This window comes from Plutella xylostella, chromosome 20 (assembly GCF_932276165.1).
Source record: "Plutella xylostella chromosome 20, ilPluXylo3.1, whole genome shotgun sequence".
Lineage (NCBI taxonomy): Eukaryota > Metazoa > Arthropoda > Insecta > Lepidoptera > Plutellidae > Plutella > Plutella xylostella.
Genome location: NC_064000.1, coordinates 256,591 through 275,639, shown reverse-complemented (window position 1 = coordinate 275,639; position 19,049 = coordinate 256,591). Strand labels below are relative to the sequence as shown.

The 19,049-nt window shown below is 36.4% G+C and overlaps 1 protein-coding gene across 2 annotated transcripts in view; it reads right to left on the bottom strand.

Moving 5' to 3' along the window:
* Positions 1–19,049, bottom strand: part of LOC105383202 — a 119,390-nt gene that overhangs the window by 41,891 nt on the left and 58,450 nt on the right. Inside the window, exon 1 of one of the 2 annotated variants that reach the window (XM_048628408.1) lies at positions 4,324–4,413. The exons of the other annotated variant lie outside the window; for it this stretch is intronic. Within the exon in view, the coding sequence (XP_048484365.1) occupies positions 4,324–4,338 (15 nt within the window). The 5' untranslated portion in view covers positions 4,339–4,413. Of the gene's footprint in view, positions 1–4,323; positions 4,414–19,049 lie in introns of those variants that run through there. 2 annotated transcript variants of the gene reach the window in all.

Here is a 19,049-nt window from a genome sequence, read left to right as displayed (position 1 = left end):
CACATAATTAAAAGAATGTAAAGTAGAGTTTGTCGTCCACTTTACTCCACGTTTGCACATTAAAATTCATGAAAAGCAGCATATTTTTGCGATGCGCTGGATTCTGTCCCGGCAGAAACAGGTCAAGTTCCTTGTGAGGTTTGTCATCATTCACATATTATATGCCATGTCACAATACAATACCTTAAAAAAAACTAAACGGATATTGGTTCAGCCTACGGTACCACAAACAGATACACACACAGAGATACATAGCCACGTTGAACATAAGTTCAACGTGGAAAACCCTTTTTTTTCCGTCGAGGATTTATTATGTTACAATAGAGGGAATTATTCTTAAATTAAATAAATCCATAAAATATATGCTGACTTGTTTGTGTTGAACTTTTCCATGTAGTCTAGACTAGAGTATAAATTCATCTGGTGGGTTTAAAATATCTGCAAATATGATTTGTAAATGTTCTGAAGAACTAAAACAATATTAACTGGTCCAGTGGAGCAAATAACTAGGTCTTTCAGTGCATCAAAGAGTTCTCTGAAATATTCTTGCATTGAATAACTCGTACTTTACCTACTATTACTTATAAACATTTAACTTGATGAATAATTTACGAAAAGAGACGCATTGAAGCGGTAAGCAATTTATATTTGCAATTATTTTAGAATTTATTTGGCACAGGGTACATAAAACTACGTCATAAAATAAATCAGAATATATTCATAAAAACAGAAATAACATGCACACTTAAATATTTAAAATAAGTTTATTTAGATAGTTTAAAGAGGTTGTACGACTTTTTATAACATCTATTTACTTTTAAGATTAAGGCCAACATTTACAGTATTTTAATAAAGCGTTATTAAGTGGAAAATCTTAAATGCTTCTGTACATAGCAGAGTATGAATTCCATTGCGTACACTCTTGTTTTACTGGAAAAATGCAATAAAGCTACCAGTAAAAAAGATCAAACCCTTTCTTTTTTAATTTTAAAAGCGTGTATTCAAGTACAGTATGAACATATAACTATGCAAAGTTTAACATAAAATCAAAACATTATTCATTTGATTCATAATCATCTTATTAGGACGTTTCTTCTGTGATCGTCCTTCCTTATCATCTCCATGTAGGAACAAACGTACTAATTGACGGTCGAATGGCGTAGTGGTTAGTGACCCTGACTGCTATGCCGAAGGTCCCGGGTTCGATTCCCGGCTGGGGCAGATATTTATTTAAAGGCAGATATTTGTACTCGGGTCTTGGGTGTTGATATTTAATATTAATCTATTTATCTATATATGTATTTGTGTAGATATATCAGCTGTCCGATACCCATAACACAGGCTCTGCCTAGCTTGGGGTCGGATGGCCGTGTGTGAGAGGTCCCCACATATTATTATTATTATATTATTAATTACCTCGAGACCAATTAATTAAAAGAAAAACCAGATCTTGGTTTTACAATATTTTAGTTCAGCGTAGTTTAATATACATACTTTATATACCGTACTTTCATAATAAATAATACCAAGTTTCTTTATTTTGCTCTCAGTACGAAACAAGAAATAAATAAAACAATGATATAGCAAACGGCTCGTAATCGGATAATGGATTTACAAGACAAATGTGTGCACACCTTTTCAGTTTTCAGTCGCGAGAGCCACTCGCGTCGAGACGTCTGCACAATACGAGCCGGGGCCTATGTCCATTGCCCCGACTGATGCCGGATTATTACCGGTTCGATTAACAACTCCATACATTCCAACTCCATTTTCGAAGTCGGTTAAAAATAATAAATACATACATTCCTAATTATACAGTTTATAGTAAGACCCTTGTTTCATTCAAATATGACGACAGCACAGAGATTTTGTAAAATTATTTGAAAATTTAATGGAAAGAGAAGTAAACTTTAGTTTTAAACATTGATTGTGATTTTTTTTATTTCCCAATAAATTTTTAGAGAACCGTGTACTCCCGACACGCTGATTCCCGACTACCCGACACTATATAGCGCAGTAGTGGGTACAGACTCTTATTCTGGAATGTTGCCTCTTCTTACATAAGTTATGTATTGTTTGTGTTTTTGCTGTCTATCGTGTGATGTTTGTTTATATATAGTTTGAACACAGTTTCTTTATAGTCCTTACCTTTAAAAAATATTTTTATTCTCATGAGTCGGAAAAACGTTATGTCTATACACAAAGGCTAACGTAGTGAGGGTCATGTGTGGTCACTGGGGACTGAAAGAGTTTATATTCAATGGACCGTCCATTGTAAAAAAAAGGCATTGTTAAATAAATATTGCCACGAGAACCTCCCATTTTAAAGGATTTGATTACAGGAAACTCTAGCGTCTTATATTATAATGGATAACGTTAAATACATTTTGTGTTTTACCAAGAGCTATAATGTAATTTTAATACACTGTTATGCACTTAATACACAACGAATAAAATAATCCAAGGGTTCGATCATACAAATTTGTTAAATCCATGTACCTAATACCAACTCGGTTAATTTATTCAGTCCCCACTTAAGGTCATTCTATCTTAAATAATTATACTTGTCATGTGATTAGCTAGCCTAACAACTTATAGTTCCTATATCAAAACTAGAAAAGTTCAAAAATTAAAAAAGTTAGGCTAGAACAAAAAACTATACCTTGTAACTTGTAAAGTTGTAACTTACTTAAACTTTCCAAGTTATCATTGATTTTCCTGTTGCCTGTATCAATGTCGCTTCCATACAGCTGAGCCATTCTACGTGAATGCGAGAAACATTTATAAAAACTAGTTTCTACAGCGAGCTCGCTTTGCCTTTAAAACTTTTGTTGCCGGAATTCAGCTAAAAGAGGTATAAGCATAAGCAATGTTACTTTAGTTTCATCGAAATCTTTACAGTAGTTTTTGCGTGAAAGAGTAGGTACTTACTTAACAAACGTACATCACAATTTTCGAATATACAGGGTGTTTAAAAAATAGTAAATAAAGAGGGGGAGACTCAGGCGTTTGAACGTGAACTTTTAAAGGTTTCCCGACAGACGAGGGGATAAAATATAAGCGGTTGAAATCGAGGTAAAATAATAAATCTGATTCGGGAGTTTCGAGACATTATCTTCGGAACGCCCACGATGCCATCATGGCCGTGATGTTACAGAATAGCGCAACGGAGCTTCAAGTTTTATAAAGATTGTCGAAACTTTGACAAAGTTCCGTAGTTCGGTGTTTTGTGATTCTTTTTATAACAAAGTTGAGCGACATTGGCCTACATAGTCCTTGAAAAAAATTCTTTTAATCGACTTATGCCGGTACCTGACTTAAGAAAGTCAATTTAAACACAAGTTAGTGTGGAATATAGCGTTAAAGATTGGTTGAATTGAAAGCTGCAGCTTTGACGTACGCACAAGTTAGAAACTGGTATTACATAAAAAACATTATGTCAATCTTACAATTCTCCTGATTTGAGAGCCAAAGAAAACATCAAAAATATAACGTCAGTCGTTAGCATCGTCAGACCAATAAATTTAAGTTTACATTGCGGCTCGCAGCAACCACCACCGCTCCGCGACACTTCAGACGCAATCGGTGTAAATCAAACTGGATTGCTCCCTTCGTGCGTCGCTCTCAACAAATGTTTGTAAGCGATGGGTACAGGGGGGTCACTCTATATAACAAAAAACCAAGTTTCGGAGCGCTGATGCGCGAGCCACCTACTCTATTTCATTGTACTCAACGAGGTGAATGCACAACAGCTCTCGCTAGTTATTTTTTCGTCAGTATAGAGTAACCCCAGGGGTGTACAGGGCGACTTGTGAACTCCGCCCCCGGGAGTTGTTCAAATAATTCTTGAAGCGCAAAATGTCAACTTTGTTTACTACAACTTTTACACCCCTGAAGAAAAGGAGGCGTGTTTGTTTGAAGTGTGTTTGTGTTTTGTATGTTCCATTGTAGCTAGACAAAATAGATTACTCGTAAATTGCAAGGATTTCAATGATTAAATATATTTCATTTAGCTGAGTTCAATACGATACGGTTTAAAGAGGCCGAATACCCATAATTTGTTATTTAGTTGCACTTATGTACTCGTAAGTATGTTTTTTTATGTCTAAAAAGTATTTTGTTACATTCCCACAAGTTTTTAAAAATTAAATATCTAACAATGAAATGTAAATTTTTACTAATTCCCTAAGCTAAATTGAATAAACTAAACTTGTATTTGGAACTAGTCCTAACATCTTAGTGAATCTTTCCCATACTTAAACTACAAACACTTATAAAAAAACAATAAACATAGAGAATGCTGTTAAATCAAGCACAACTCACCTTTCGCATCTCCATCCCCGTTTCATTGTTGATCTCCCTCGGCGGGTTAGCGCTACACCCTGCCTGTACGTGTATATACTATAGTTCCGGTTGAACACCTCTAGAAACTCCGTGCTAATGACTTGTTGCATGTAATCCGCAATGGAAACTAAGTGATTTTACAAGTTTTTCGCTATTATAAATAAGTACTTTGTACTCGATTCGAAGCTATCAAGTAGGTTAAAAATACTGTAGGTATGTGTCCACCAAACTGGTTTTGGGTTTTTCCTTTCTTTTTAATTATTCGGGTCTTTTTTTTATCACGAACATTATTTTTTGAATAAGTCTCTAGATTTTATGTCCTTTATTGTATTGGCATGTGTTTTATTTAAGGTGAGGTTTAATTTTAAACAAAATCAGTGCAGGAGTTAAAAAATAATGAGCTCAGTTTCTCGGAACTGTCGTCGGGATCAGACCCATTAGCATGAATTTTCATCGTGAACGAGACGTGAAATTACTCGATGAATTTTGTAGGGATATTTTAGTTCTGCTACCTACCGCCAGGAGCGCTGTTCATATTTTCATTCAAAATTACTCGATGGATTCTACTTCACGTTCACGATGACAATTCATGCTAAGGGGTCTGGAGGCTTTCACTTCACTCCGGCCGGGCCTTTGTTTCTACGCGAGTATTCGGAAGTGGAACTCAGTTCTCAGTTCTGGCACTCGCTTCAAACACACCCCCTTATTCATAGAAAAGTTACAATACGTTTTAACTAATAAACTGTTTTGTCCCTCTCTGTCAAAGAACAAATAGTTCTTTGTCGGAGAGGGACAAAACAGTTTATTAGTTAAAACGTTCTGTAACTTCTCTATGAATAAGGGGGACAGGCTCACGCTCGTTCTCAGAACGGAACTGCCATTGAAATTGGTTTATTTTCTTAGAACTCACTCAGTTTCGATATAGGTTTCGATTTGACATTTTGGTTGTGATTGTAACTTACCTAATCTTAAAAAGGTTGTTTGTACAACTTGACTTCTTTTATTTCTCTTACGGTGGAGGAGAGAAATCTCTTTTGCTGTTTGAAGTACATAGATCGTTAAATAAATAAGTATTATTAATAAATAAATAAGTAGTATACCCAAGAGTGCCTTCAAAAGTTATCGAAAAAAATACTATTTTATAAAAAAAAACTACTTTTCTAGAGATACCTGATACAAAGGATTTTAATGTTATACGAATAAGTTCTTATCTTCTTATCAAGTATTAATGCGTACTTAATATTGATTCGTTCGATTGGTCGTTTTATCAATAATACGTCAAGAATCAATTCTTTTCCTGACCTAGTATGAGCAATTGCAGCATTTAATATATTATTTCCTAGCGACGCCATTATTGTTCGGCAATCAATGTCGGGGAGGCGTGAATTAATCGGTTCCTCGAAATAATGAATGTGGTAACAACACGAGTGAAGCGACGCGAGCGGCGCCGCTGATCGATCCAATGATCATTCATTATTCTGATAATTCACAACTCGCCCGCAGAAATGTTTAAATGGGTTATAATGCTATTATTCCTCAAAACATAACACACCTACGCCACTTAGCAAAATTTATAGGAAAAGAGAGTCGATTAAATAAATAAAAATACACAATGAACTGAGTAACTTACTTCTAAATGAATTCAATTTGAAATAATATAAGTACTTATTTAATACTTTTTTTGAGAAATACATGCTTTTCTGAATATTGCAACCCAAATACTTGAACTGAAATAACGATGTTCGCAACGCTTAGTCGTTACGGGGAGACAGTTCATTTTTGTGACGCGGGAGTTAAAAAGCAAATAAGTTTCACATTCCAGGGAGCAATATTTCTATCAACCCAACTCAAGCAGCCAGCTACGTGAGAGGGAATCTGTCCTCCACCATCGATCCACGGTTGACTCAATTCACGAATAATTTTATTAGTTTTCACCCGCTTTTTGAATATCGAACCGAACAGTATTTTCTTTTTTTCCATATTTGAATTCGGCCAGCCTCACATCTGTGGTTCGCTGTGAATGCCAGTCGGTTGTTGATGTTTGTGCAGAGTGCACAGACAACACAATTTACATATTAATTTGTTTTGAGTGTACCCGGAAACCACGCGTTTCTCTTTCATGCATTAAATAACAGAGTCACCCAAACTATTTCAACTGAAAGCACTTTCACAACTTCAATATTTACAGCGAGTTTTCGTTAAGTCATTTCATTATACTTAAAATATTGTAATAAAGAATCCGTTAAGCTTTTTAAATCTAAACAAATCAATACACTCTAAGTTCGAACTTCGAACGTCATCGCACAGAATACTGACTGTAAAGAAAACATATTTTTCTTTTTAATTCACTGGTTTTTTTCCGGCCAGTGGCGGTCGTCGTCCGGCGGCCGACTGGACTGTGTGATGGAAAGCAGACGGTCAATGGACAGCCGCACTGTCCCGCCCGCTGTCCCCGTCAAGCGAGCTAGCGATAGCGGGAAAAAAGCTTTTGTATACTCGTAATGTGGATGTAGACAATAAAATAAACTGTATGTTCTAACGAAGAATTATAAAAAAAATATTTAAAGTAGATAGTATAAATACCTTTACTGGTTCTACATAGGAATACGGCCGTGTTTACCAAAATAATACCTCCTACATACTGATATTTTAAAAAATGCATTGCGACACACTATAATTATTATTATGGCATACAAGGCGGTATATATTCAAAATCAAATTGCAAATTTCCAATTTGTGGAAATTATGTGCCAAACCCCAAAAATAATTGTGTTGCATTGTCTTTGTTCTTTTTTAGCAATAAAGTGGCGCTAGAAATTGTGCCCTGAACCCTCCCCGATATTGCATGCGTCACAGTCGAGGTGACGTGCAAATATTAATGAAACCACCACACCACCAGTCTACTAACACTGCCACACCAAACAGTAACTTTGTGTAATATCTCAAACAACATTCTTAGTGCAGTAAAAAAATGTTTATGGACGTTGGTCAAAATTACTTAAGTACAATTCTTAAAAGATACTTACACAGGTGCATTAATTATGTCAACCATAATCGGATCAAGCACATTACAAATCATTCTGAATGTTTAATCCTTATGAGTTGTCGATCCGCCTCGTGCAGTCAAAACTTTGAACAGATTTAAATTTTTGGTAACATCCTTACTATAACAAATAAATTGCTTACTGTGCCCGTGCAGTAGAAACCATTTACCCTTCGCAGTTCAAGGTTCTCTCACCACGAACAAACATACAGTTGCAATGGCAGTCATTTCATATGTAGCAATTTTCACTGCAATTTCTGTAACAAAATTTTCTTGGACACGTATTACACACTATTTATTTTGTTTTAGGAACACTAAAATCACTTTAGGCAGTCCAGATTCCTCATTGTTTACAACATGGTTAAAAATTATCATTCTTAAAATCTTCTATGCCTATCTCTTTTAAACAGCACATTTAATTATTCTTTATGACAGGCATTTAAAACTAGTATGTACAGAGTCCTGAGTATATTTTACTGGCAATAATTGGAGTATCAGTGAGGCCAAGTGACGTGTTCGTAAATGTTTAGTGCATTGCTGGGTGGGCACTGGCTTCTTACTCGTACTGCAATACTCGAGCTTCAATGTACTACAAACCACCAGAGCGGTGGAAACTCTGTGGGGTCACTCTATATGACGAAAAACAAAGCTTCAGAGCGCTGCTGCGCGTGCCACGACTCTATCTGATTGTATTAAACGTGCCGTTTGCACATACATAGCTCTCGTTCGTTAGTTTTTCGTCAGTATAGAGTAACCCCCCTGAGTAACCTGCAGGTGTCGTCCAGCTGGTTTATTTCTCGTCATTATTCCAGCACGCTTCAATGTAGTTTTATGCTCAATTGTTTTAATTGTTGCTGACCTTATGTTCCTGTTCCTACACAATAGATATGTAATAATGCCTGCCCGAGGATAATAGGTGTCTTTTGAAACGCACGAAAGGAATCGTAGATCCATAACAATTTGCCGAAATATTTATTTAATAATAAAAATAATGATCGGTACCGGAACGAAACGGACAGTTCGATAGGTTTCGTAGCTCTATAGAAACAGTGTTGGAATAAAACATTCGGTAGTTTCGTATAAGTGAGTAGATACTTGGTTTCACTGTATAAGCGGATTTTGGGTTGTGTGCACAGGCCGCCTCGACTAGCGAGGCAAATAAAAAAACCTAAATAAACTTTGTGAGTGTGTTAGTGTATAGGTTTGCCATTGAAACTTGTTGTACCATGTCTCTATACATTCAAATAACATGTAGGATACAATCATAGTATGTTGGTTTCACTAAATAGTTTTATTGTCTCAAAGTTTTGTACTGATTTTCAAAATCTACGGGACTTTAACCTGTTGAGTACCGTAAATCAGACACAATACAAATCTATGGTTTTTCTCTGCGATATCGCGACTACAGGACGCCAAAATACGGTACGGTACGGTTAATACTTAGGTTAGGATATTACACTAGCCAGACAGAGGTGACTAGACTATCGTTCAATCACTTCTAACTACACGTTTATAATTGCGTGATAGCATGTCGCTCACCGCATCGACTAATGTACCACCAATACAGGAATATAAATGATAGATCTATGACTAGCAGGAATGGAGAACAAAGTTGGGCATGAATAGCGCTCGCTCACACACTATATTTAGCCCCTGAGCTGAACTCGAATAGGCTCTATAACGTTTTGTTCCGGTCGCACCCTCGACACATCGATTAGTCTGTCTCTGTCTGTCTCACGTGCTACTGCTAATGATTAATGACCTTTACTGACGAAAACTTGGCGAAAACAACGTATAATTCGCACATCAAAAGAATCGGAAATACCTATACGACTTACGCCAGGGATGATTTATTTCCAAGCATTGAAACTGTAAATATCTCTAACTTAAGAAAAACTTATGACTCTAGGTACCTACCTAACTATAAACAAAAAATATGTGTCTTTGCTCCGGAACGCATCCGACGCAAAGGTCCCTAAGGCGCTGGCATTTGTGCGTACGTTAGAAGAATTCAAGGTATTTGTATGTATCTAAATGAGATGAAGTCCAGTTAATCAAATACCGGAGCGCAATGTCGTCATAATTGTTTAAATCACCGTCATGAGTCCGGACATGATTACTGTATCGATACTGCGTCCAAAATTGCGGAATAGTTAATTGGATCCTGGGGGTCACTATAGAAACGAGAGCTATCATGTAATCGGTACGCTTAACACAGCTAGACAAAGTAATGATTAGCGCAGTGACGCCAAAGCTTAGGATAATAAGTTGCTGAGCTGATCACGACTGTATCTCGTAGCTTCAGCAGTATCGAGTGCGTGGCATCTATTGTTCAGCACCGGAAAGCAACACTAACGTTATTTTTTACCCGACTGCCGAAGGAGGAGGGTAATGTTTTTTGTTACTTTTATTCCTTAAAAAAATACTATTTTATTTACCTTACATTTTTGTTGTTTTTGTTTTGAAATACGTATTGTATTTTTTCTTTTTTTTTCGTTCCTTCGTTTCCATAGTGCCCCCCCTGTTGACGTGCGATGACGATACCGTCACCCGCAGGCCATGCGCTGTCGAAACTGTTAATTAAACTCACAATAGTCGCTGAAACTGTAATTACACATTTCAGCGCTGAAACACCACGTGCGTTTTAGATGACGTTTGTGATAAAAGTTAGTTTCGTTAGAAGTGTCGATACTTTAAAAACAATTAGGAATGCTTCCTATCACAAATATAAGCCATCTTAAGGATTTAAGGTACCAACTTTTACTCCATGGCCCTACCTTTTTTCCACCCTTTTAGGAAGCACACACGACAGCACCCGCTGAGCCATGCTTACTGTTTCACCATCACCACCATGGTGATGTCAAGCAGTGGGCCAGTATGAGCCAGCATAGGGCAGCATGGACCACTGTGTGATCCCGGCTTAAATAGAAGATGGTAATCGCTTTAAAGTTAGTTTTAAATTAATAAAGCACATATAAATCAATGTCCGGTTTTTGTGTGAGATTTGTTATCCAACTTGCAACAAAAAGCGCCGAACGTTCTGATTTATTTACACAAATTCTGTGTTAGTTAATAAATTGTTTTAAAAAATGGTCTAATTTGATGGCGATATTTTTTAAGTGGAGCTCATGAGTGTATTATACTAGTATGTTTTTCGGGTCTGGTTTCAGTAAATGCACATCTACCTTCCTACCAAGGGACTTATTAATACAACGTTCGAATATCACACAATAAAACCTCATGAACCAACTATATTTACTTTGTAACAAAATGATAATCCGAACAAAAGTGCCACGGCGATTAGTGCGATGCCAAAAAATAAAAATGAATGTAAGTTGGCGACTTGCCACGAATACCTACACCGACATTAAAATGTGCTGCCTAGTGATGTGATGAGACAATCATTGAAATTCTTTATTTCATGGGAGTACGATTTATTATCGTTTATTTAATTATTTATTGCATAAATAATATAGGTATGCAAAACTTTAGCAACTAACCAAGAAACTAACTAACTAACTAAGAAAGGTGGTGCTATGTACCTATTGTTTTCAAAATGAATTAATAACAAATATTTTTGTTTTTCAGGCTTTTGTCATCTTCGCTCTCAGGCCATTTAAAAGACTGCAGTGCCACTCTATCGATGCGCAACTGCCCGTCTGAGAGTTCCGAGACGGTTGGGCATCACTAGTCGGGCTTAGAGAATATGTCGGCGGTACCCCGGAGGCATTAGGACCTATGTACAACCCGCAGAGCTATCCGCTATCGCCAACGGTAAACGGAAAAGTAGTAACGGTATACTTCGGTCCAACTATTGCTAAATGTACGTCTTGAATAGGAATACAAGCACGAAAGCAGCCTCCCCGAATGACATCTCAACTATACTTTGTAAACGTATGGCTCAGCCTGGGCAGTCAGCGACTGACGCTATTCTTACTTGCTAATCCTTTCACTACGGTGATAAGCCCTAAACCAGCTCTAGTATTTGTCACAGACACGGCAAATGTACAAGAGGGTTCCTCCGAGGCACAACCCCGAGGGGCTCCGGGCACGCACGTCGCATGTCCTGTCTACTCGCTCGTTAGCTCTTTATTAAATTCGTGAAAGAAATAATAATCGGCCAGTCGTTTTCTCTGCGCCTATTGCGAGATATGAAAGGAAAAATTGGTAAAAATCGTTTTGTTCGTTGAATATTATTTTTGTTCGGCTTTGGTAAATTATTTCTGTAGATATTTTTTATAAGCCTTACGTTTGTATGGAGCTGCTGTATGCCTTTATACCTTTATCTTAATAACTTTTTCAGACTTATGAACGTTTATTTACCTATAAGTATGTGTATAATTTTATTAAAGGATTTATCGTAGAAATCCCAGAATCTAAACGAGTTTTCGTAACAGATTTTCAAATATCGATGAAACCAAGCCTTCATTCATCCAAGAATATGCATATTTATAAGAAAAAATAGCATTAAATTGATTTAATAATTATTTAAGATTTGGTTAGTCTTCGTTTATCATCCAGACAACATTTTATGCAGCAATGTTATTTCTAACAGTAGCTCTTACTGTTTAATTAGGTTACCATACAAACTATTCTTCCATTGAATTATAATGGTACGGTTGATCTACGCATATTATATAATGGTATCCGAACCTAAATGATTTATCATTTAAAACAAGTATTATTCCTGAATCGCTAAAACAAAAGTCGAATTAATATCCCATTATTTATCAAGCCCATACAATCAGCCTGCATTTGAAAGGCATTCGAGAAAGTTCTAATTAAAAAAACCTGCGACGCCAACATAGAGACTTGGCGCTATTGTGTGACCTCATAGCGAGCAGGGGGGGGCTCGCGGTGGGGCCGGGGGGGGGGGGGGCAAGTGGAGATACACTGAGCTAAACGAAGGTAAAACGTTTTTCAAACTAGCAAATACAAATTATGACACAATGTTCCGCTGGGCAGTGAGCCACTGACACTCATCTAACCGGTCAATCTATTCACCACAGTGACTACACTTATTTTAGCTGTAGTGTTTGTCACTGACTTCCTAATAATAAGAAAAAGAACTAAGCATAGCTATTCCAAACGGCTGAACATATTTTTGATATCATATGTTATGTTACCCCGAGTGTTTTTAGCCATATTTTATCAAAATCGGCTTAGCTGTTCAAGAGGTATGCGAACATTTAGTGTTGAATGTCGGGGGTTATTAACGTTGGTTAGTTTACCCCCGCGTAGAGAGTTCTAACTCCGGCCGCGCCTCTCGTATCTCGGCAACAATGGGGATGATTCAGCGTCGCGTTTTCAGAGATGTTCCCTGAAATTACAGCGAGGCGAGGGCTGTAAGACGCCACCATTAGTTGCCTGGTGGATACGGTGTATAGTGTATAGTGTGGGTGCGGTTTTTCAATATTTCTGAAGCGAATATTATGAGTACCTACTCATTATGATTCTGTTTTAGTTATTCTATATGGACTCAACCAATCTTTATAAAATTTTATTTGTAGAAATAAATGGTTATTTAAGGATTTTTCTGCTACTGCAAATGAATTTGTCGCGACGCTGGAACGACTCAAAATCAACCGTTAATAATTGAAATTGATCGCAAACATAGAAAAAATATTAAGGAAAAAAACTATAAGTACGGTGGCCTGCGCCTAAAAGTATACAGGCGGAGTTTTTAAAATAGCGATCCCTGATGATGAAGGGACCAGCTACATCTGTTATAAATCCGGGGACGTGTTGTGTGTGATGTGTGTAGCAGTGGTGTTTATGTGGATGTGCTTGAGCAGCATCTGAGCTTGAGATCGCTATTTTAAAAACTCCGCCTGTATACTTTTAGGCGCAGGCCACCGTACATAGAGAAGAATCGTGAAGATTGACAAGTCCCAAATTGCCTGAGCAAGGGGCTCTACGGGCGCTACGCGGCGGCGTAGGCATGTGCTACGCGCTACGCCGTAGGCGACCGCTACGCGCTACGTTCGTAGCTAATAAATTGCTTTGTATGCCAGAGGAATTTATACATTGTATATTGATAATATTGTTTTACCTATATTTATATTATTATGCACTTGATAGTAGATATTTATTGCATAAATATAAACATGTACTTAGTATATTGTAAAATAATATTTTTCTGAGATTTTTTTAAGTTTTTTATTACGGTGCGGTTGTATCAATAACAAACTTCACCCAGTATAAACCCGTGAGTCATTCTTCAAGCGGTAGTCTGAGCTTTATCTACAGGGTGCTCTCACGGGTCCCGGCCGCCTGCTGGCGCCGGATTTATTTTACTGTTTTGGGATCACGCTTCAAGAAGTTACGATTAGGTGGTCAATTGGTCATATGTAAACAGATACTTGTAGTAGATTATATTTTACAGTTAAATTTCTTCTCTATGTTGAGGCAAAAAATAAACAAGTTGGAATTTTACCAGTGCTTTTTTATTTATTAAATATAGCACTTCCTCGACACGATATCTGGACAAGATACTGAGTAAGTACTGTTCTTATTAAAACGAAATGTATCCTATAATGAACGAAATGTCTCAAAAATGTGTAAAAACAGCACTAATTGACTAGTTAACCTTCTCATGTTTGTAATTTCTTATGTGTTATTTTTGTTCATTTGTTATTTTTCATTTTATGTTTTTGTTCACCAAATACTTTTAATGCGTGTTTTTAGTCTGAGGAAACTTTGTTGGCATGAGTGTTAAAAGAAATCCTTATACTTAGTAATTATTATTATACTAAGCTGTTTGTTTCCCGAATAAATAAAACAAAACAATATCAACGAGTTAGATTACGAGTACACTAGGTAGTTTATAAAATTATATTCTGTATATTGAAAAAGAATCATGGTACAATAAAAAAATAAGAATGAGTTTCTTGTAAGCAACAAAGTCTCCAACCTCAACTGATAATATCTGGAATGCGAATTGATTTCTGAAAGCGACAATAGAGAAATCATTTTCCTGTTCAATCTTGCGACGAATAAAAGAAAATCCCATTGCTTATGCTCAATATCCTGTTTTAATAAATATTATAATTTATGAATATTTCTGTCTCGAAATCAATGCAAATATGGTTTGTGTCGGTGCTCGAGTGTTCAGTGAAGCAAGTAGTGTGATTTAAATGTATATAAATAAATATAAACCTGAAATAATGGTCGAAATAGTAACAAATATAAAATAAAAAGGATAACCTGTCTTCTGCTTTTAAAAAGGCAAGTAACTTTCCGACACTTTTTACAATAATATGGTTTCAGTTTAATAAGAGAGTAGAGTAGAGAGATCGTGTAGGTATCTTTTAGGGGACATCATATTATCACTCATTTAGTTTCGTTAATAGTAGATATATTATGTATAGTAATAGTGAACGAATTACGAAACAATAAGCGGTTGACTACCAGGCCACCATAGTGTGGAAGACATTCAAAACAAAAACCATATGTTTTCTACTGTGACGTAGATCCAGCGGGGTCGTTGACCCCACATTGATCGCCTGCAACTAGGTCAGCGGGGCTCCTCTGATACTGAATTGGATCAAACCACTTAGTCAAAGGAAACTGCACCTTTTGTTCTTTAGAACAGGGTCGGATTTCAATGGGGTGCGATGGGAAGTTGTGCGTCGCTTTTGACTTGATTGGTTGTATTGTGATTATGAGATAAGTCTGCTTGGGCTCATCGACATTTAAAAAATGGTGTCCATAACACGGTGATGTAATTATTAATTCTAATAGCATTTGAAACAGTATACCATTTTTTTCTAATTTTTTTTCTAAATTCAAAAACTTGTTCTTAGTCCACAATCGCAAGGCAAATAATGAATGTGGGCTACGGGCTGATAAAGTGTGTAAAGTATTCTGCATATTAGTCTAGTCTGTTCTGCCACACAGCATACATATAGTAACCCCCAAAATTTAGGCAGCCTTACCTAGGCTGGAGAAGCTAAGCTAGATGGATAAAAAAATGTAGTGTTTCTGTAAGGCGGATTGTAAGTAATAATGACTCGTCTTACAATAGGTTACGCTGAAGTGCAATCAGTCCATTGACATTTAAGTACCAGTTTATCTACTCTGCTGCAAAAATACACCTCTGAAATAAAACGGTTCCACTAAAACGGTTTCGTGCTTTCAGAGACGGCAATGTTAAAAATACTTCCGTAGCTCTTATATAGCCTTTAAAGAGCTTGACCTCTGACAATTGTCGTAGGTAGATAATCCTTACTAATATTATAAATGCGAAAGTAACTGTGTCTGTCTGTCTGTCTGTCTGTCTGTCTGTCTGTTACTCTTTCACGCCAAAACTACTGAACGGATTTGAATGAAATTTGGTATACATATGGTCTAGACCCTGGGAAAGAACATAGGCTACTTTTTATCCCGGAATTCCCACGGGAAAACTTATTAAGGCGAAACGAAGCGCGCGGGAACAGCTAGTACAGTATAATTCTCTCTCAATCCGGTGTAATAACCTCATATACAGGGTGTTGCAAAAAGGGTATACTAAGCCGAAACCAGCATGTGCAGCATGGTATATCTAAGCCCGAAACTGAAATCAGAATTTCAAAATTCGCGAAAAAAATAATTCATTTTCCATAGAAACTTAGTTTGTCACGTGACTTTTTACTATGGAGAATGAATATTTTTTTTCGCGAATTTTGAAATTCTGATTTTAGTTTCGGGCTTAGATATACCATGCTGCACATGCTGGTTTCGGCTTAGTATACCCTTTTTGCAACACCCTGTATAATGAAACCCCTACAGCCGCAAAGTCGATTGGCAATTATTTACTGATCAAATATTTAATGTTGGGCTTAAATTAAATTTTCAGTTTCAAAGTTTACTATTTAATTATTTAATTACCAAGTATAAAGTAAACCGCAAACAGATTTTAAATTTGATTCGTTGGTCATTGAAATATGTATATTGGTTGGGACAAAAATACACATTCGGTATTTATTAAATAGCATTGAAAATGCGATTGGGACACGCTGAAATATAATTTTGTATACACACTCACAAACAATGAAAAAGTTCCACCTGCCTTTGACGGTCCACGTGGCACTCGAACTATTTCATTCATGGTTTACAGATAAATATGCCTTACAAGTATAGCAAACTATAAATCTTTGGCATACTACTACTGCAGTCAGCCGGTGGGAACAGTTTCGCTACTGGGGACGCAGACTCACGTTGATAAATCTTATTCGGGGTTCGCGGTTGGCTTGACAATATAATATGGGAATAATTTAAGCCTCAATACATACCAATCCACGAAAGAGCTCGATCTGTGAACCTGACAAGCCAGTTACGCGGGGATTCACCCTCCAGTAGTTCTTCTAACATTTGCTTTTCGTATTTTTCCTTGCAAATAGTATCTACACTGAAGTGCGAGTGGCATGTTTGTGGAGCTGATTCAATATGTCTGCCAGCGCGGGAAGGTGGGAATGGTATTGTGAAAACTAAAATGTACAATACAATACAGTAAGTATAGTGACTGTAAATATAATTGGATGTGCAGAAATGGTACATAGACTATACCAACACCTGCTTCAAAACCAAAATAATGATTAGGTAAAGGCTTGCGACATAAAGGAATCTTTAGTAATTGCTAAGTATATGTAGTGTATAAATTATAAGTATTATGAGTTGTACATACATACATACAGTTCCCAGATCTGTAACATTATATCACTTTACAGCTTGAAACCCTTAAAGGCCAACGACCTACCTTCAATCTCTATAAAGCCTCAAATGTGACCCATTGTACCCAACCGGCGAAATGGTAACGTTTGTACATAATAATACGCAGGACAGTCATGTAAATACTCTCCACTCGTCTCATGCAAATTTACGGTTTTCATTAAAAGGGTGACTGCCACAATTAAGGAGCAGGGACCAACCAAAAGGGACAGATTAGCAAATCAAATTGCTACCAACTTACAGAAAACATTCACGCACTTGGGGTATTCTAATTAAATGTTCGTTGTGCTGAAATAAGGTGATGTGCCACAGAACTAATACACTCACGTGCGAAGAAACAGTTCCATTTACAAAATTCCGACACAAAATGGCCTCAATTTTTTTATACATTTCATAGAATAGAATAGAATACTTTATTTGCGTAAAACATGGTATTACATAGATGTCAATATTATCGTAAAGTGCTCATGTTTAGCCAATTTATATTAGCATGCAAATCATCATTTCTAGAGTAGCTACTTACAGCTAGAGGTTTGCATGACTCATCGGTAGGGACTCCACATATAACCCTGATACATTTTTTTGCGCAACAAAGACTCTTTTGATGTCCGTACTATTACCCCACATTACGATCCCGTATCTTAGTAAAGTCAAAGTCAAAGTCAAAATTTTTTATTCATCGTACAAATATAAAATTTTCTGATGAACGTCAATTTTTACAAATTACTCTCCGTTCGGATAAGGGGGGGCTCTTTCTGTCTAAGGAGAAGAACGGAGGCAAGAAACTCCTGAGCCATCTTTTCAAAAAAAGACTTAAAACTAGTTGGTATACAATACATATAAGCTTAATTATTATTATTATAATAATATGAGCAGAGCTAACTACTTATCACAGCCATGCATTAACGTCCTCTAAGTAATCATCAATTCTATAATAAGCTTTTTTACTGAGTTTCTCTTTAATGTAACACTTAAACTTATTCTCTGGCATTTGAGCAACTTCTGCTGGAAGCTTATTATAAAATCTAATACAGTACCCTAAAAACGATTTATTAACTTTCGCCAGACGCATCGCTGGAAAAGCCAGCTTATGCTTGTTCCTAGTATTAATGTCATGATTACTGCCAATTGTATCAAAAGTTGAAATATTCTTTCGTACATACATTAAATTGGAAAAAATGAACTGACATGGAACTGTAAGGATGTTAATTTCTTTAAATAGTTCTCTCAATGAATCCCTGGAACCAAGTTTGTATATAGAGCGGATGGCTCTTTTCTGTAATACAAATATAGTTTCAATATCAGCGGCTCTACCCCAAAGCAAAATGCCATACGACAATAAGCTGTGGAAATAACTAAAGTAAACTAATCTGGCGGTTTCAACGTCGGTCAGTTGTCTAATTTTCCGTACAGCAAAAGCTGCCGAGCTCAACCTTCCAGCCAATTTGGCAATGTGAGGTCCCCATTGTAACTTTGAATCTATAGTCATACCAAGAAAGACAGTATCATTAACTAGGTCCAATTTATTCCCATCTAGAATAATGTTAGTATCGCATTGTCTAACATTCGGCAGTGTAAATTTAATACATTTCGTTTTCTTAGAATTCAATAAAAGATTATTTACGGTAAACCAATCGTGTATGTCAGATAGAATAGAATTAATTTCATAAAAAATATTTTCACTTCTTTTAACTTTAAAAAGCAAAGAAGTATCGTCAGCAAATAAAACTATATTAGTCAATTTTTCAACCATAAAAGGCAAGTCATTAATATAAATGAGGAATAAAAATGGTTCTAGAATAGATCCTTGAGGGACGCCTATCTTTACATGAGCCCCCTGTGATTTAGTATTATTAATATCGACCCTTTGTTGCCTCTTGTCTAAATATGAAGCTATCAAATCTAAAGCCTTTCCTCCTATTCCATAGTATCTCAGTTTCGAAATTAAAGTCTG